We start from the raw sequence: 19,633 nt of genomic DNA, 5'->3' as shown, positions 1-19,633 counted from the left end.
TTTTCCCCCCAATACATCTCATGTCCCCCAGGTTGCACAGCAGCAAAGGTTGCTGGAGAGCTGGTTTTACAAGACGAACAGCACTTGAAATGGCTCTGTTGTGAAGCGTCAGCGAAAACTGCTGATTCACACACACACACACACATGTACAGTTACAAAGTCCCCCAGAATAGGCTCCCCAGTTTTCAACCCCGTGCTGAATCGTGGAAAGTGAAAAGCAGGGGAGAGCCAGGATCAACAGAAGAAAAAGACACTCGCCAAGCCGCTTACAAACCTCTTTATAACCCGTGCGGGGAGGAGGGAGGGGGGGGGGGGGGTAGCGAAAAAAAAAAACATAGAGACCATGGCGCCCTGCTTCTTTGACATGGCAGTCCAGCCAGTTGTATATTGACAGGACTGCCGTCCCCGGGCGAAACACAAACGTCATCGGAAGAGCTTTTTTTTCGCATTTTGGAGGTGTGTGTGTGTGTGTTTGTTACCTGGCCTCCAAGCCATACCGCCCCGTTTGTGAGATTTGCCACATTCGATGGGGGAAAAATGCCCCCAACGTAATTCTCCGCCATGACAGGCAAATTAGCGCAATCGCGGATTTAAAAGCGAATGAATGGGCGATGAAAAACGGATTTGGAGTCCTCTTCCCCCCTGCTCTACTCTCCCCCCCCCCCAAAAAAAAAAAAACAGCGAAAAAAAAGAAAAATAACCTTGACGAGTGTCCTGACGTACCCCCCCTCCCTACTCCCTCTGCTTCCCTCGCCCCCCCCCCCACACACACACGGGGGCGTCAAGGAGCAGCACTGTAATGTGTCGTACGTGGAGCTCACCTTGCACCACTCCAATGAGAACTGCCCACCTGAGAGGCACGTGACGCACTAGATCGTGCATTTATGCCCTCTTATATTTCACAAAGCTGAGCATCCTCTCACTCCTTTGTATGGCCTTACAGGAGCACACACACACGCACACGCACGTACATACACACTACCGCTCCCTTGAAGTGGAATACATGTTTAGGGGAAAACAGGAAGAGGGGGATGAGGAGAAGGAGAAAGGGGGAGGGGGAGGTAGGAAGGCTGATACGCGCATGTGTGTGTATGGGGGGGGGGGGGGGCGATGTGAATTGGGAAAAGAAACACCAAAAAAGCAGAACATTTATTTTGCAACGAAAAGAACGGGGAAAAGAGGGGAGAAAGACGAGGGGAGTAAATCTTTTTGCTCTCCAAGTGGCTGAGTTGGTTGGTTTGGGTTTGAGTTTGTTTTTCACCACAACGCCTCTCTTCACGACCACAAATCACTACACAAACCTGCACACATCCTAACGACTCTTTCCATCATCTTCTGCGTCCCGTGTCCACGGTCATATCCCGTAGTGTGGAACCGCGTGACAGACACCTCACAGCGATGGTCGCCTCAGGTCATCTGAAGACGGCTCCCGCATCAAACTCTATCCACCTCTGCCGCACTGGTTGCACAGCAGCAGCACTCACTATGCAGGTCGCCACGCTGTGGGGTCACATTCGAAGGGCTTAGAATCTCTCACACTCCGTTGCATAATAGGGTCTGGTGAGACACATTCGCGCCATCTTGAGCCTGTGCGCTCTACAGCATGAGTAGACGCAGATATTTTTTCTATCAAGGGGTACCGCGACGCAGCGCCATCCACGACGTGGCCGTCAATGCTCGAAACAGCAACTCCCTTTTGTTTTGCTGCGTCGTACAAGTGTCACTCTGTTGCCACGAGAAGCAGTTTGGCATGGGCTCAGAGTGTGTGAGTGAGTGTGTGCTCGAGGAGCTGACTACCTCCAACTCAGAGGCTAGCATCTAGGCCCGCTGCAGACATGACTCCTCCGGAGTGCGTGCCCCATTCGTCGGTGGTTCTCAACTTATCAAGCAGCCTCCACTGCGCCAGCGCTTTGGTGGAGAGGATTTCTTCGGGGTCTGCAACCGTAGAAATACACAAACAGTTCGGCGAAAACACTGACGCAGGCATGCCTCAAGTCAGACTTTCGCAACCGCTTTGTTCTTCGACCCGACTATGTGGGACACAGAGGAAGAGAAAAAGATGAACTGAAGAACAACAACACTGAACCGCCAATACACAGAAACTGGTAGCTTCGGCATACTATACATATTTTCTGTACCGCTACCCCCTTTTTTTTTGTTTCACCGAGCCCGCCTCCGCTACCTCTCAAGGAGACATCCATTACACGGACCCTCCTCCTGAATTTGTTTATCTACGTGTCTGTAAAAACCTCAACACAACGTCCACTCCTGCTAAGAAAAGAAAGCCAAGACCCGCAAAAAAAAATGTGAAACAAAGAGAGTCCTTTCCCTCCCCTCGCTGTCTTAATAGCAAGTTTTTTTTTGTCTCCGCATGTGGATGCTCAACGTGGGGGCCCTCTCGAATTCACTCGCACGCCTGGTGTGGGCACGCTCAACGCATCCGTGATCGAAATTGACGTCGCCCTTGTGATGTACCGCATAAGGGGGAGAGGGGAGGGGGAGAAAGAGGAGTAGGGGAAGGGGTGGGGTGGGGTGGGGTGGGGGGAGGAGAAGGGGAGAACGAAATCGACTGCCCAAGGGCGAGTGTGGTGGTCAGTTATAAGCGAGCGCTAAACCCAAACCACAAAATGCAGCCTAAAGTGTACAAGTCCGGAAGAGCAGGAACGAAACACACACACGACGCGAGGGTGTAAAGAGAAAAGCAGGGCTAGATGAAAAAAAAAAGATTGGGATCGTAAAGCGAAGGGACCCGGAAGTCCCACTCGCCCACGGCTTCTCGCACTAATCACCCATTCGCACACACACCTTTCCTTACCCTCACCGACAGGCTTTTTACTCTGCGGAGCGCCCCGGGCAAAAAAGAGGTGAGGAGACACGACCAAACCCAATTGACCACGTGCTTTTCATCTCCTCACATGCGATGGAGTTCACACAGCAGAGGGTTGTCTTGGGTATTGCAGTGGCTATTCGAATTGGGGATGTGCCCTCCCGTCAGCGTGTGTGTCATCCTGCGCGTTGTTGATCCACGCCTTTACCGTGCTCGTGGCAAGCGTGAAGTCACGGCGATAAGGACGGAAAATCTTCTCCTCGAGCAGGACGACGGCGCGCAGTGGTTCGGCACCTTCGCGGTTGACTAGGCATTTGCTGCACAGCTCTAGTAGGGAGCGTGCATCCTCGAGCCGCTTTCCCGTGGAATCTTGTCGCAAGAGCAGCCGCTCCACGTGCGCTTTAATGTTTGCCTCCCAGTCCAGGACGCGCGTTTTTTGGTCCCAGCGCGAAAGCAGCGGTCCATCGCTGAAGTCGTTCACGATGTCGGAGGTGAAGAGTGGGTCCACACCGGTGAGCAAATTCACGATGATCAATCCAAAGGCCCATGTGTCTGCTGTTTCGCTGAAGAGACCGTGCGGCGACTGCCTCGAGGAGGGAGGCAGGCGGCGGATATCGATGGTTCTCGAGGTGGCAGGCGTCGACGCGACAAGCTCAAAGTCGCAGAGGGCTACATGGCCGTCGTAGGAGAGCAGGATATTGTCGAGGTGGAGGTCGTTGTGAGTGTACCCAGTGAAGCCTTTTCCGTGGGGCAGGCGGTGGTTTAGGTAAGCCACCGCCTCCAGAATCTGAAAAACGATGGCAGACACAACCGGGATCGAGTCAACTGGCCGATAGGCTGTAGTAAAGCGAAAGGTGTCGCCTTGCGAAGTGACAGGTCCGGCGTGGTTGCTGGGGTCCTCCGTGCACGTGCTTGAGTGGCGCCAGGCGGTCGCTGGAAAGGGGGTGCTTGACGCACCGCAAGCAGACATTGTGGGATTTGCCAGACTCTGGAGGTACTCTTTGAGGCTGGAGTTGTACAGTGGCATCAGCAGCCCAACCTGCTCGCCATGCGCGACCACAATCGCGTCGGGTAGAACTAAATGTAGCGCAGCGTAGTGGGCTTCCTCCGTGGACAGAAAGGGGTTGCTACTGCTCTGGCAATGTTCGCTGCTTTGTGAGCATCGGTACACTGTTGATACAAACGACATCTCCTCCTCTGAGATGTGGGTCGGGTACTTTTTGTAGGCCTTGTACAGTTGCCCCAGGCCGTTCTGGGTGTCGAGGTATGCCGGTGCCCGCAGGGCGTTAGGATCCTTTTTCCACATCCGCAACAGCGGCGGCAGTGGCACTCGACACACAAATGAGCCACGGTCCCCGCCATAGCCGATGATGGCTCCAAGATCCCCAAGCACATCCTCCTCAAGACAAGGAACACCGCCTTCGCTGCATTCAGTGGTCGCAGCCGATGGAGGAGAAGAGTCGTCAAGGGTGCGATCGTTGGCCGCGCCGTCTGTCTTCGAGGATGGGTAGTCGATGCAGCCGCAAGCGCTCCCCTTAAGAAAATGCTCTAGTGCAGCATAGGCGACACTGTCACTGTCGTCGTCGTCGTCATTATCGTCGTCGTCGTCCTCCACTAGAGGCTTGTTGAGGGTCGGGAAAAGATTTTGAAGGTCCGAGTACCACGGCTGCGCTGCTGGTCCACCGTCGACGGCTTCCATAACCCCCAGAAGAGCGCTAACCTTGCAGTCCGTTGCGCAGCTGATGCCTCGATCTGATTCGATGGTGCATTCTTGTTTGGCGGAAGGATAACTCCAGTAGCTCTGCATGTTTACTTCGTCCCCTTCGTTTGCGTAGTAGGAATCTACAGCAAAGTCACCAGTGCTCAGGGAGGGTGGGAGGAAAGGAAGGGAGGGAGAGGGGAAGGGCGGGGCGGGGCGGGGCAACAGCGCTTCTGAAAATGCCTGAGCGCGTTCAAAGCTGCACTTGTATCCACTTTCTCCAGCGGGGAAAAAAAAAGATAAGGGCCGCCCACGAGAAGAGAGACACACGCGCAGTGTCGGCCGCTTCGCGAATACACAAAAGCGCTTGGAAACACACACACACACACACAAAAAAAGGGTCTAATCGCCTCTTGCTGTCCCGAGGCGAGAACTTCGGGATGCGTCAAAGGTACACAAAAGGGTTAGAGGGGAGTAGAGTTCAGACAACTGCACCGGTCTCCACTATCGAGCAGAGAAAAAAAAAGGGGGGTTGCGAAGTTCGAAAATTAGGGTCGGGGAAACGGACCTCCAAACTGCTCTGCGCTGGTATGTGCACTCACTGGTGGCTCTGCACAGCTACTACTGAAGAATAGGACAGGCAGAGCGCTAAGCACGAGAGGACAGCTGTGTAAAAAAAAGAGGCCAAGATCCTTTCTACGCGATCCTCGAAAGAGGCAATAACCGACGACGTGCGGCGTTACCCCCTCGCTTTCCGTTCAAGTGCAGCGCTCCGACGGACACACACACACACACAAAAAAAAAAAACACCGCACCGTACCCCCAGAATGGCAAGAGGGCAGTAAACAGCACCGAGTCGGGGAAAAAGAAGCGCGCTTACTCGCAGAGTCCTTCAAGAACTGTACCGCTTAAGCACACAGAGAGCTTCGCATATATGCACAACATGAACAAAATATGAGTCCGGGCACAATCCAAGTGCGCGACTAGTGCAGGCGATCTGATCCACACATACACACAAGCATGCAAAAGAGGGGGTGGGGTGGGGGAGGCTTCTCGATGACAAAAAAAAAATCTGTGCAACAAGAAAATGTGAGGGGAGGAGGGGACACCCACACACACACACGCAGAGAGAGGCAACTCACACACGTCAGTGTACCACGGAGGAAAAGGGAAAAAAAGCTGTGACGTGGAAGTGGTGGAGATGCAGGGGTTAGAGAAGAAGCCTCAACCACATAACAAGATGTCAGCTCTTTTTTTTCCAGGTGATGAACCAAGACACAAGTGTGGTACTCTCGTTTTATCTCTGAAGAGGATGAATGGGAGCCGAGGGCACGCACGAGACGAGAGAGAGAGGGGGCCTCGGTCGGTACTGAGTTTGGCGCAGAGCGAAGCCCTCTGGGGGCGGCCGTCCCTCAGAGAGTGTAGGAAACTCCGACCTGAACACGAAGATATGCCTCAGGCAAACCAGTATCTACAAGACGAAGGGCGATGCAACCCCCTACACACCTCAGAGGGAGAGGGAGGGGCTGTACGTAGGGGCAAGGATGGGGGATGTCAACTCCCCAATTGTGAGAGTGAAAGAGGCAGTACAGGTGTAAATGGTGCACACCCGCACCCGTGTGCAGGAGAGCACAGACACAGAGAGAGAGAGAGAGAGCGAGAGAATCGCGTCGTGCGACGCTAGACGTCAAAGTACAGGGAGAGCGAGAGACCCACAACACAACCAAAAAGAAGTGCACTGAGAAAGACTGCTATCCGGCCTGCAAGAATCCATATCGACATAACACATACATACAAGACCCGCCACTTAAAAAAACGCGCAGAGAGTACAATCACACGCGCGTTCAAAGAAGAAACGGGACCAAGACAAAAAAGAAAACACACACACACGCCAAAGTGAGATGTCTGTGCTCCGGGTCGGTGCGTGAAGTGCCGCCTGTGCGTTGCACCAGTCAATGCCCTTGGCCTTTCCCCTTTTTTTACTCTTTGTGGCAATTTATATGTATGTATAATATATACACATACATATATAAATATATATAAATATATATTGTTATGGCTGTATCCGTGGGGGGGGGGGAGGAAAATCGTTGGAGATTACACGCGAAAGGTGAGAAACAGAGATGTGATCACAAGGGGTGTGGATTTGTGTATGCGCATTATATCAGAAAGAGGGAGAGAGAAGGCCCGAAGAAGTAGCGAGGAGTAGGAAGAGGGGGTTGCCAGAGAGAATGGGTCAGCAACGACACCGCGTTGTGACGCAGCGGGACATGATACTCGCACAACCACTTTTAGCGCACCCATCCCATCGTGCAGATGGTGCACAACGTTATTGCCGTTCACACCGTGCCCCATTCCATGACCGCTCGAGCTCCGAGCAGGGCCCCCGCTGAAGAAATGTACTCGGGCATCTTTTGCAAGCGAGCGCAAGTGGATCCTTTTCTTTACCCCTTTGGGTTCTCATGTGAGCTTTTCTTAAATGTAAACACGAGACCTCGGGGACCATTTTGTCTTTCTCGACGAACGCACTACTATGCAGTCGACCATTTGTAGCCATTGGGGACGTGGAAAAAAGGCGACACCAAGCTAAGGAGTAAGGGGGCCCACCGATGGGGTGTGAGGGAGATAGGCTACTGAGCTGCAGCCTTGTGCAGTACACGGTCACGCCCTTCCACTCCGTGAAAAAAAAAATTCGGATTAGATAGTGATGTGTTCACTACACTTTTTTTTTTCGAACGCGAGAGTCCGCCCGTTAGCCGTAGCGGGCGATCAGATCGTTCTTCTGCGCAGCGGATGGCCGCACATCGATGGTGGAGAACCGGCGTGCCGGAACGTCACTTAGCGCGGCGTGTATGCTCTGGGACTTGCGCAAAGCGCGGCGGAGTTTCAATTCATTTTGGTTGCTAACATACACTGTCCTCCACGCAACCCCCAACACAACGAAGATGGAGGCACCGATAACAACCTTCTTCCATAAATCAGTGCGCGAGGACGGCGGCTGCGCTGCCGACGCGTGTCGAGCTGTATTTGTTGTCATCGCGTCTGGGCGCGAGCGGCCTCACCTCCCTCATAAGCCGCGCATGTGCGTGAGAGTCCACGGTCATCCGGTTATAAGCGAGCCGATGGTGGGTGGAAAGTGAAAAAAAAAACAGAATAGTGGTGACCACATCCCAGTTGTGTGTGCAGTTTTGCATGAGAGTCAGAGGGGAGAGGAGAGGAGAGGGGGGAAGGATTACTAAAGATCTCTCTCTCTGTGCGTGTGTATACGTGTGTACGCATGCGTGCATGTATCGCTCAAGAACACACGGAGGACACCGAGGTGGGTGCCGTCGAACACTACCACAACACCCGCTGTGGAATCCCTCTAGCTGTACGTACGCACACGCGCTTTCTCTCTGGCGACGGACACCAAATTGCGTGCAGAGCTGCGTGGGTGCCCTCTTCGCGATGTTGGCTTTCGTGGCCTTTTTCGAGACTCGCACCTCGCCGATTTATACTGGCACACTCGTTCATTCTCCACAAACGCAAAAAAAAAGAAACAAACAGCCAAAGGCACACACGCACACAGACGCAACTTTCTGGCCAACTAAATCCGAGCTATCGGCGCGTCTGCCAAAGTAGTGAAACGCAAACCGATGTGGAAGGGTGGAGAGTTCTACGCCCCCCCCCCGCCCTCCTCTTTCTCCTCCTCCCCCCTTACCTCTCCACGGCGTCTGGTGGCGCAGGTGGCGGTCTTTGAGAGCGCCGCCCCGTAGCAAAAGTGGTCACCACCGTCAATTTGTGGACTCCTGGGGGGTGGTGCTAATAACTGCCTACACGCGGACCTAAAAACGGGGCGCCGATGGTGCCAACCGCCATACCTCGTTCGGATTGCGGCGTCTCCGCAATCACTCGCAGTCGCACCATTGTATCCTTTTTGATAGAGCGGCGATCGTCATGACTGACCCACGCAGCCGTCTCCGCTTCAAATGACCACTCCGATTTTCCTCTTTGCGCGTCCTCGCCCATCTGGTTTCGGTTCACAAAGAGCTTATTAACACCATAGACACTCGCCCAGAAGCCTGTCTCGTCCACGTCACTCACCAGCAGATCGAGCACCTCACCGCGGTGCAGCTTCAGCACCATCGCCTCATAAGTAAGTCGGAAGGACACACTGCCATCATCGAGCACCTTGCCTTGCAGCGTCTCAGCATTGAGGATATCAAGCACAGCGATCACCATCGCAGAAGACTTGGTCGCTGAAGTGAAGTCCAGTGCTATGCTGGCGATACTGTCGGGGGATGGAAGTGGCTTTCCCTCGACTGCCTCCCGCAAGAAGGTGAGAAGACTGCGATTGAGTGTATTGCACAGATCCGTAGGCTTTACATTCACCGTGCGCTGAAGGACGACCTTGTAGAACATTATTCAAATGAGTATATATGTAAAAATATATATTCTGCCTCTTGCTCTTATCAGCAGCACCACTAGGTGTGTGTCCCGGTGGGTCTGTGCCCGTGAGAGTGTGCGTGTGTGTGTCTTGCAGAACTTCTATTCGGTGTGTGAGGTCCAACTTCGCCGGTATGACTACTCGAAAGTGCCACTCTCGATCCAGACGTATTATTCCACCACGAGAAATGAGCGAAGGCGAGTCCTTGTCGCACACCGCGCCACCGCTTCTTTCAGTACCCCGCGGCGTCAGACGGTAGGTAGGGCTACAGCCAGCCAAAAGGGGGAGCCGCGTGATTATAGAAAAGGGAGAGGGGGGGGGGGGAGGGAGGGGGGCAGGAAAAGAGAGAGTCGGCTGACAGGTTTCATGTCATCTACACGAGCGCAACAAGTCTCGACACACACAGGCTGAAAAGCGCGGCGAAGAAGAAAAAGATGAGGCTTGGAGAATGCGAAGCGGTGGGGGCATCTGCCTTTGTTCCTCAGGGCTGTACACGCGGAGCTTAAAAAATGTACCCAAACCATTACAGCTCAGAAGAGCGGCTTCTCGTACCCCGAGGATGGATGCGCCACAACACGGGGATGAAAGTCTGGATTTTGCTCTTGACATCCCCATATGCCGCCCGGGGAGAGGCAACTCCCTTGTCAGAATTTTCCATGTAAAAGTGTCCCACTGCGAAGAGGTCATGAGGAGGTAAGGGGGTGGTTAAACACGATTCAAGGATAAAACAACAAGTCACCAACACGCTCCAGCCCCCCCGCCTCCCATCCCCCCCTCTCTCTTCTGATCCCTTGAAAAAAAAAAGAATATCAACTGTCCTTAAAACCGCCGAAGGGTTACCTGCGACGAAGGCTCAAGAAAATAATCGTGTGAGAGTCAGCATCACGAAAACATAGAAATTGAGAAGGCTCCTAATGCTTCGTCGAGGAAAACAAGCAACAACACAGCGTCACAGATACGAGTGTGCACCCCACAGACATCACAGTCCATGCGCATGGTAGCACCCACCATTTTTTTGCTTTTCCAGGCACGGCCACGCAGAAAAAAAATGCAAATATACAGTTCCACCACTGACGTTGATCTGGGAGCAAAAAATGGATGGCACACAAATCAGAGAGAGAGAGATGGGTGTGTGTGGATTCGATAATACTTTATAAGATTTACAACTATTTTTAATACTTCGGACTCTTTGATTTTGGAAAGTAGGACAAAAAAAGGGAAAAATAAGTGCACCATACGGTGCATGGATTGAAAAAGACTTATATACATGCATATACACATACATGAGGGTGAGGGCAGGCACAGTTGTACTAGACAGACAACTGAAATGGGCGCACAAAGGGAAAAAGTAACATGGGACTGCCCCTTTCTGTTTCGTGCCGTCTTCAGGCACCAACACCCCAACAAGGGAGACAATGTAGTAGGTCATAGAGGCAGGAGAGTGTCACAAAAGAAGAATATCAGAGATGCAAGCAGAGTGGGGATAGAAAGCTGCATCCTGCTTGTTCTGGACCATGCCAGAGAGCAGTGCACTTGTCGAGGGTGGGGTATGGGGTATGGGAAGGGGGGGGGGGGAACGTTGAAAGACTCCAGGTAGCTCACACGATCGAGTGTTGCGATAACCACAGCAGTGTGATGAGCTCCACCCCCTCTGTGCTGTGATAACAGAAGGGCAAGATAAAGGGATGCTTCACTTCTTGAATCTCCAAATGAGCGGATAGCTGGCGACGACAGAAAAAAAAAAACTAAAGCTGACGTGCGAAGCCAGATAGCTTTCCATAGCGGCATATTTTGTGTAACCGTGTTGGTGTGCCGCCCGGCAAACGAACCGTTCTGCCAGGCACTCCAGCGTCACTGGCGGAGTAGCCAATCGGCTCAGTCTAATAGCAGGTGACTCGAACAAGAGCCCTAAACTAACGCAAGCGAAGGCGGCTGCGTGGGCTTTGTTGCCCCTCACTCCCTCCTCACCCCCCCCCGCGCGGAAAGACCTAGGTAGCTCTTAGGGACCCTTGCGTGGGAGTATGCGTGAACCATGCAACGTTTGGAGGTCTCTCTTCAAAGGGTGCGGAGCCTCGCGGGGTCCAACCCTCTCCCCACATTGCAGTTCAGACACCATTTCAGCAAAGACGTTACAGGCGTCGCCTCCCCACCCACTCACACCCCCACAGGCAAACGTCCCCGCCCCCTCCCTCCCAACCCACCCACCCCAAGGGCACTTTCGAGAGGAAGGGGAAAAAAAAGCGCAACGCACGACAGTGGGAAGGGCGAGAAGGGAGTGCAGTGCACCGGACGCATGTTTGTCTGCTGGTGCTCTGGCGCACCCTCCATTCGACACCACACTTCCGACCTCGCCTTCGCCCCATCCCCCGCAAGGGCGTAATCCGGGGAGTCATTGTGGACAACACAGTGTTCCGTGTAAATGAGCTATTTTACAGCTCAAGGAGCTTTTAAATCCAACTCGGCAGTCCTCCCTTTTCACTTCTCACACCCCGATTACTCGAGACACAGCCCTGCAAACAGAATTCGTGAGGCGGTGCAACCAGCGATATGAAACTTGGTGGCGGGGAAGTGGTGAGTCAGGTGGTTTCACACCCTCGTGACCACCATGGAAGATGTGCTATTCCCTGGGCAGCATGGGCTCCCAGAGTAGGTAGGGTACAGCACACATCTCAATACTTATTTTGACAGAGACTAGCACAATGACTCGCTAATGGTCTCAGTGTGGCTGTCGCCCCCTCTTCCGCCCTCCCCCCCCCCCTCTCTCCAAGTGAGCTCTTCATTTTTTTCTTTTCCTCCTTCATACGACGGCTGCAGAAGTTCTTTCGTGATAGACCTTTAGGCTCACAGAGCATCGACTAAAGAGGCTATGTTTGTTACACCATTCCAAAATGACCGTCCCGATAGAGGGGGCGATATAGTGGCCCGCCCCCTCCTGCACTCGGCATCGCTGCACTACAGACAACATGGCGCCATCATTGCCGGCAGAGGCAAAGAGAACCGAGAAAGTTACTTTACTGTGGCGCTTCACAGCGAACTCCCAAACAATTTCGCTTTGTGCGTCCATTGCAAAGGAGAGTTTGCGCGAGGCTCGCGCCTTTACAAGAATCTGCTCAGAGGTGCAGTGAAGCCTGCGACTGGCGAGCCTCTCCTCAGTGAAGCGCTGCGCCATGTCAGTGTCGCTGTCGGTGTAAGGCGGCGTCCAGTTCAAGTGCGCCCAGCTGGAGCTGTGGCCCAGTGGCATCAACTCTTCTTCATCACGGGTTGCAGGCGTGAAGGGAATACAGCCGCCAGGACACCTGCACGTGCCTCCCAGCTCCTCCGGTAACATATCACTGCCGATCATCTGACGCAAGGTGGCAGCCGTGCTTTTCTTGCCACAAAACGTAATTTTATCGCGCGTGTTTTGTTTGAGTATGAGTCGAAAAAAACGATACGACCACCTCACAACGGCATTGCAGTTGACAACGTACACGTGATGAATCAACTCCGGGAAGTGGGGCATACTCTCTTCAATCGTAGAACGCACCATAGCCAGGAGCGGCTTGTACAGATATCGTCGGACATTCACTCCTGCGCAGTCGATAACGACGGTGCACGTCCCGACTGGGACTTTTTCGGGGATGGCGTTGGCACTGCAGAGAAAACAGGACGACTTCTCCCTCAGCTGCTGTCTGCTGTCGAGGTGCGACATGGTCAGATGAGCACCGTCCAGGATGTTGTGTTTACGGTTTTGGCGGTTGCAGTAACGAATCAGCTGCTCTAACACCAGAAAAAAGTAGGTGGTGAAGAGCACAGTGACCGTGCGTGGCTCCGCATCGACCGCTGTCAGCGGCAAAAGCTCTTGCATGAGCTTCCTGGAGTGCATTCCACCAAGGCGACAATACATGACGGGATGTCCGTGCAAATCATAGTAATGAAACGCGAATTGTACGTGTCTTGTGATGACCTCGATAATGGGCTGCAATATGCCGTGGAGATTGAGGCTGTCTTCGTAAATGGAAGCGACTGTGCTCTTCACCGCGGGAACCGTGTCCCCCGTGTGCTGGACGACCTCCTTTGCCATGCAAGAAGTCTGCCGATCGCTCGTAGCCACGCTACTGCTGGTATCGCCGCTCATGGAGACGATGGAGTGGAAGCTGCTGTTCCTCGTCGGGCCAGGGGAAACGGCACTGGGAGTCGTTTTCTCAGTGTTTGACTTGTCTGACATGCGGCCCATACCTTCACCACACACGAAAGACATGAAAGATGCGAACAAATGCCATGCCCCTCCAGTGCCCTGGCTACTACCGGACACCTGTTTCTTTTCTATGGATGATGAGAGACCGCTTTGAAACTCTCCGGTGGCTGTGGAGGCTGCTGTTTTCTGAAACAGGGTCATTGCTTTTCGTGATGAGTAGCTGCTGGAACGTGTAGGGGCCGGGAACTCCGATTCGCGCGATACTTCTGCGGTCATCATGTTGCTTTGATGCTCCTCCCACGGTACGCCGCAGTCGCTTCCTTGCCCGTGTTCAAGTTGAGGGCGTCCCTGGTGGTCCGGGATTTGCTTGTCGCAAGACGTATTCCCGTACAAGAGCCGAAGCTCCTTGCAAATCGCCCACTGATCGAACCCGTTCATCGGAACTAAACACGGGAAGAGCACCACCCTATTGAGGAGCTGTTTTTCGCGCAGCTCTGCGGCATTCATCATTTCTCGGAGCGCCCCTGCGCTGTTCATGCAATTGGCCTTGAGATACCGGTAGACAATGTAGCGTGCCTCTCCGGGCTCCAGTCCAGACGAAAAGATCCTGAGGTACTCCAGGGCTATACAGCTATCGGAAGCCTCGCTCACTGCCATCTTTGAAGGCTCCTCGTGAATCCCATACCTCAATATCAAACGAAGAGCCTTGATCGCCTCCGTCACCTGATGTTCGTGCTTGCAATCGAGGTGAATGCAAGCTGTGCTGGATGAGAGGAGGTCATCATCGCTGTAAGGGGTGTCGAATCGCTCGTCCATGGAGGGGGACTGTACACGGCATATCAAACTAAAGAAGCGAACAAGTCACAGGAGGCGCGTGTTATCAGAGCCGAAAGGGTAGATCCGCTGCCCGTCGGTGAGGGGTTCGAAAAAGCCACACTGAACTCAAGATGGGTAATGATGTGCTTCAACGTCGGGGCATCCGCCATTGAAGTCCAATGGCCCCCTGGATCTGAAGAAGTTGACGAATGCAACACACTCGCAGATCCGCACGAATCAGCGAGACAAGCCCCGTGAAATAACGGAAGGGGCACAGCACCAACACGACTACAACAGCAGCGGCTAAGCAGAGAGCGGTTCACATGGGGAGAAGAAAACAACACAGCTCTTGCGCACCTTGCTCTGTCAAAGGGTCGTGCAAAACAAGAGAGACCAAAAGGTCGGTGGCAGGTGGGAAAAAAGGGTGATTCGTGGGAACGCTGGGAGGTGTGTGTCCTGGACGAACCCATAGAAGACAAGGAAGGAGGTATGGCACCAGAGCGATGGAGAGAGAGGAGATCCGCGACCGGCGGTCGATATTCCAGTACAAGACGCAATAAAAAATACCAGCTCAGTGCAGATCGTGTCTGCAACGATTCCCTCTCTCTCAATGAGAGAATGCTTAGGGGTGCAAGAAGCTATGATTTATCGATTTTGAGCAAGAACATGGATATTTGAAGAAAAGGGGGGAAAGGGGGAACAGTTGTTGACTGTGGTGAAGCGCAGTGAGGAGCTCTGTCGAGCTTATCGAAGATGATACTCGTTTCGGGTAACGAGGAGTGCCAGGCCAATAGGCGGTGTTGGCTCCCAAAAGTTCCGTAGCAGGAATAGGTATGAGGATAAGAGAACACGCAAATTGGCTGTGCGTCCTCTGCGCTACGGTTCGCGTGAGTGGTCCAACAGACAGGTCAAGCGGAGAGATGAACCCTCGCCGCTACGCGAGAAGTCCACCCACCCACCCTCTTCTCCCCATGAATATGATATAGTATTTTCGTTTTCCCTTTCATGAGTGAGTTACACAGGTAGTCCCCGGCACCATGGAAGATCGAACCCGGGTCAAAGTTTGCGCTACTTGGGAGGGGGGGGGGGGGCGGAGGGGCAGTAGAGGTGAGCTGCGGGGTAAACGGGAGTAAGACAGATGCGCGTACCATCCACAAGGGAGTGACTTGAGGAAATGTCAAGACCGGGGCCGGAGAACTCGGCAAAACCGACTAAACAGCCAAGTCCCTCCACGAAGGGCTAACATTTATGTTCTCCCGCATTTTTTTAGCAGGCGGTGGGTGGAAGAGGCCAACACACGATGCAATCACGCCAAAAAATTCCTCACAAGCTCCTCCTGTCTGTGTATATTTTCTCTTTTTCCCTCCTTATTCGGGGCCCCATTGAGAGAGAAGGGGAAACGGGATAGTGGGTACAACCTAAGGGTGAAAAATATCGTGAATAACTGTCAGCACATCATCTTAATGAACGAAATAGACCTCGCGTGTACGTATGCGTAAAACAAACAAAAAAGAGGTAGTCGGAGGGCATCTCTAGCGTGTGTTCAAGCCCTCGATTACCCACTTGTTTCCACGCTGAGTCCACCGCCAATCCCAGAGCCACCTGTGCTGCGAGGTCCACAATCTTTTACAATACCGGCAAGAGGAACAAGAGGGGGGGGAGTGGGGAGTACGAGCATAGTGTATGCACATGATACGGGTACACGTCCGTAAATGATGTTCATTAAAACCAAGAGAAGGGAGAAGTTGAAGCGATACATAAATAAGCTAACTGTGTTGATTAGAACGCACTCAGGAATATATATATATATATTTATTTATTTATGCACAGCGTTAGAAGACTTTTCTTTTTTTTTTTTGGGGGGGGGGGGGGGAAGGGGAGGGGAGGGGCAGGAGATCCGTGTAGGTTTCGTTCGAGTATGCATGTCTTCTTTGAAGCGACGCTAGAGTGGATGCAGAACGGGTAGCCACCTAAGCAGGCATAATCTCCTTCAACGGAAAGGAGTCAGCAACGCGAGTTTTTCTTATGAAGACAAGCAAACGTATATGTGACTCTCCCTGATGCAAACACATGCACTGCCCAGATTCCCTTTCGCCCTTCCGCCCGCCCGCCATACACACACACACACACGGACACGCATGTGTACATATATATATAGTACATATGCAATATACAAATATTTCGCGTATATACACATTAACGAATACATATTTGCAACCCACAAAAAGTTGACCTCATCGAGCTGCCCCCCGCAAAAAACAAATGAATACAAAAAAAGTCTTTTTTTCCTTATTCCCAGAAGGGAGGTAACGACGTGTACACATTTAACGGTACCTACATTCGTATATGAAGTGATCACATCTACATCGCAGTTGTGTGCTAGGACAATCCGCGCGTTGAGGAGCAGGGGAGATCAAACTAACTGGTTCTCCAGGACCTTCAAGTCTCCTATTCCGATACGTGCTGAGACATTCGCACAAAGGCGGACATCAGTGTATGAAACGCCTTGATCCCGGCAGCGCCCTTTCCCCCTCCCTTGTCCAGGGCCCTTCTCGAAGCCATAGGCGGCGGAATGTGTCATTTTAGTCATTGGGGGGTGGGAGAGTGCAGGTGTGGTAGACGGGGGGGGGGGGGATAAAAAGTGCGTTGGTCATGAAAAAAAAACACCTTAAAGAAGCATCCAGGAGCAGCCCCCCCCCCCCCACCTCACCCCCCCCCTCCGCACACCAGGTGAGACATCTCAAAGGACCCGCAACGCCTCAGGTTTGCATGATCTGCTGATAAACGAGTCGTTTCAAAGCACCTCGTCAATACCAAAAAATATATATATAATAACAAAGATATGAAAAATACAGAATGCAATGAATGAATAACTGCATGAAGCAGACCACAAAAAATATATATCGGATTCACCTCTTCCACTGCATTGAGGGGCTGTTCGGTGAAGAAAGTGGAGGGAGGGGGGGCGTGGACGTTTTTTCGTCAGATGACGACGACACAGACTCGCACAACAGTGGACGAAACCACAAGGCACCGGGTCACACGGCACAAGCTAACATCTCCAACTGCGCAGTACGCTCTTTCACTTGAAACTCAAAGAGAGAAGAAAAAACAGAAGAGTACAATGCCCTTACGGAGACAAGCGTGTGGTTCTTGCGCACGCGTGTGCTTATCCCCACCTTTATCGCGGATAGACAGCGTGAGGGAAACCGCAAAAGAGAGCCACACTCGGGGAGAAAAGTATCTCGGGTCCGCACAGTTTTATCCCGCAACATCGACACAACCCGGACACCCCCATATACCCCCCCCCCTCATACACACACACACATACACACAGTCTAGAATATACGCACCAGGCTGTGCATCATTCACTGCTAGTTGTACTCATCCATTAACGCCATCACTGCCTCCGACTTGTAGACCCGCATTTGAATGCCTTTGGCGCTCACAATGGACTTTGAGTTATCCCAGACGAGCTGCAAAATCCCGTCCAGAGGAGCCACATAGCTATCCGCTCCATCCTTCAGCTTCTCCTGTTTCACGACCGGATTCTGGGAGATCGTGCCCTTTACTGTTGTGTCGATAGACATCTTCATCTTTCCGTGCTTGGTCTGCGTCGTCACGCCCTGCTGAAGCGGGTAGAACATGACGGAAAAGCGCAAGTCTGTGCCTTTGGTCGTCGAGAACTCCCAAATCACCTCCTCGCCCTTCCGCAGCTCGAAGACTTTCTCGTGTCTTTTTCCAGGGCTAACAGTGATGTCCTCGGTGGAAACGTCGCCTTCGCCACCAAACTCCTTGGCTGTGAAGGCCGCTTTGGGGTTATAGGACGCAATGCAGCCGCCCTTACAGCTGCAACTGCCACCGAGAAATGCCGGCACGCGCTCTAGTCCAATCACGGAGTCGAGCGCCGCCGTTGTGTTCTCTGGCGACACAAATGTCATCTTCTTCTGCACACCGTCGTTTAACGCGGACTGCAGGAGGCGGTAGGCAAATCTCACCATGGGTGGGCAGTTCACGAGGACGATGCGGTGAATGAAATCGGCAAACACACAACTCATCTGCAGCAGCGTGCGCTTCGTCTCCTCCAGCAGCTGCCTGTTGATCATTTTATAGTTGAGGCCTCTACAGTCCACAACAACAGTGCAGAAGTTCCGGCGAGGTGCACCCATGTCGATTCCAGCGTTTGGGTGAGCTGTGAGGAACGCGTCCTGGTAGTTGCAGAGTGTCCACCCCAGATCGACGATGCCGCCTCCAAACAGCTGGAAGAACTCCCGAATCGAGGTACCAACTGGGACGTGCGGCTTCACTTCTCGGAGTACTGAGTGCGTGTCCATGCGACCAAGGAGCCAGTACAAAACGGGCAGGCCACGGCGGTCCCAGTAGTGAAACCCGGCATGCACCAGCGGCGTCATGGTCTGCATGCAGCGGTATAGGGCTGTGTTCGTCGTTTGAAAAGGCTGCATCGTCACAGCCGCCACAGTCGCCTGATCGTAGCCACAGAGAGAAAAGCCCGACGGGAAGGGGGAGTACTCGCTGAAATGAAACGTGTCCCAAAAGCGGCACGCATCGTGCGCCATCCTCACCGCATCTTTCACGCTCCACTTGCGTGCGACGAGGAACGCGTACGCCATGAGACGAAGGTCGTTCTGTGGAGTGGGCAAGTCCGACGTGCCGCGGTCCGCGACGCGCTGAAAGAGCAAAGGCAGGTCCAGCCTGTATTGCTCCCTCATCACTTCCAAAAACTTTGTGATGCGTTCGTCTGACTTGGCCGTAATGGGCTGGAACAGTGGAACGGGTTCAAGGGCAAACGTGGGCATGATGCTCACACGGAAGTTGGAAAAGAGAGAGGTCCCGCCGAAGTAGGCTGATACGATAACAAAAACACGCACACACCCACACACACACACACACCTTCGTGTTGGATGCGGAAAGCGTTAGCAGCCCTGACTGTCGGATTCGCCTTGGGAAGACAACTTCAAGTGCTGATGAGGCAGCAAGACTTGAAAAACTCCGGGGAAAACACCCTTCCAGAAAACACAAGAACAACAACAGAGGGGCCTGGAATGGGGACTACGAAACGAGCACGCCCCACATCGGCGCACGAAAGAGGGCGGTGCATAAATGTTTTTTTCTTTTCTTCCCTCCCCTCTCGTAAGAGAGGCCCACGCACAATTTCTCGAGAACGATGCACAAAGGCGCCGCCCCCAAAAAATAAACAAATAAATAAACCAAAGCACAGCCCCGTTTGCTTTTTTGTTTGTGGTGCGGTCGGCAAGGGGTATAAGGGTGCTCAATCTTGTTGGAAACAAGTCGTAGGGAACAGCAGGGGAAGGGGAGGGGGGGGAGAGAGAAGGGAGGTTAAGTGGAGGCGGCGTAGACAAGATCCCTGTCGTACTCTAGCAGACGCAGAACCAGTAGTGCATGTGTACGCGCAGTCACACACACACATATATATATATATAATACACATACACATATGTCAACATCTTCCAATGATAAGCACTACTCGCCACACTGACAGTGACGGATGAAAGACCATCATATTCACCTTTTTTTTTTTGGGGGGGGGGGGGGAGGGGATGAGGGGGCAAGACTCACACGCGAAGCTTCCGGGAAGCCTTTCTCAACACCTCATATCTTAGCCGCCACGTGTCTCCTCCTTGAAGACGAAAAAAAAAAAAGCGACAC

At 52.9% G+C, this 19,633-nt stretch overlaps 5 protein-coding genes across 5 annotated transcripts; all 5 read right to left on the bottom strand.

Moving 5' to 3' along the window:
• Positions 1-2,963: 2,963 nt before the first annotated feature.
• On the bottom strand, positions 2,964-4,634 carry JKF63_02491 (uncharacterized protein; the record flags this gene model as incomplete). Its single annotated transcript, XM_067898516.1, has 1 exon — positions 2,964-4,634. The coding sequence occupies one exon, from the start codon at positions 4,632-4,634 to the stop codon at positions 2,964-2,966; it is 1,671 nt and encodes a 556-aa protein (XP_067754673.1).
• A 2,644-nt stretch (positions 4,635-7,278) lies between these two features.
• Positions 7,279-7,563, bottom strand: JKF63_02490 (uncharacterized protein; the record flags this gene model as incomplete). Its single annotated transcript, XM_067898515.1, has 1 exon — positions 7,279-7,563. The coding sequence occupies one exon, from the start codon at positions 7,561-7,563 to the stop codon at positions 7,279-7,281; it is 285 nt and encodes a 94-aa protein (XP_067754672.1).
• Positions 7,564-8,327: 764 nt separating this feature from the next.
• On the bottom strand, positions 8,328-8,927 carry JKF63_02489 (uncharacterized protein; the record flags this gene model as incomplete). Its single annotated transcript, XM_067898514.1, has 1 exon — positions 8,328-8,927. One exon carries the CDS (start codon positions 8,925-8,927, stop codon positions 8,328-8,330), a length of 600 nt encoding a protein of 199 aa, XP_067754671.1.
• Positions 8,928-11,749: 2,822 nt separating this feature from the next.
• On the bottom strand, positions 11,750-13,945 carry JKF63_02488 (uncharacterized protein; the record flags this gene model as incomplete). Its single annotated transcript, XM_067898513.1, has 1 exon — positions 11,750-13,945. One exon carries the CDS (start codon positions 13,943-13,945, stop codon positions 11,750-11,752), a length of 2,196 nt encoding a protein of 731 aa, XP_067754670.1.
• Positions 13,946-17,319: 3,374 nt separating this feature from the next.
• JKF63_02487 (uncharacterized protein) lies at positions 17,320-18,762 on the bottom strand (the record flags this gene model as incomplete). Its single annotated transcript, XM_067898512.1, has 1 exon — positions 17,320-18,762. One exon carries the CDS (start codon positions 18,760-18,762, stop codon positions 17,320-17,322), a length of 1,443 nt encoding a protein of 480 aa, XP_067754669.1.
• Positions 18,763-19,633: the final 871 nt, after the last annotated feature.

Source organism: Porcisia hertigi, chromosome 32 (assembly GCF_017918235.1).
Source record: "Porcisia hertigi strain C119 chromosome 32, whole genome shotgun sequence".
In the NCBI taxonomy this organism is placed as follows: domain Eukaryota; phylum Euglenozoa; class Kinetoplastea; order Trypanosomatida; family Trypanosomatidae; genus Porcisia; species Porcisia hertigi.
The sequence above is the reverse complement of the archived record's forward strand: the minus strand, read 5'-3'. Positions and strand labels throughout refer to the sequence as shown.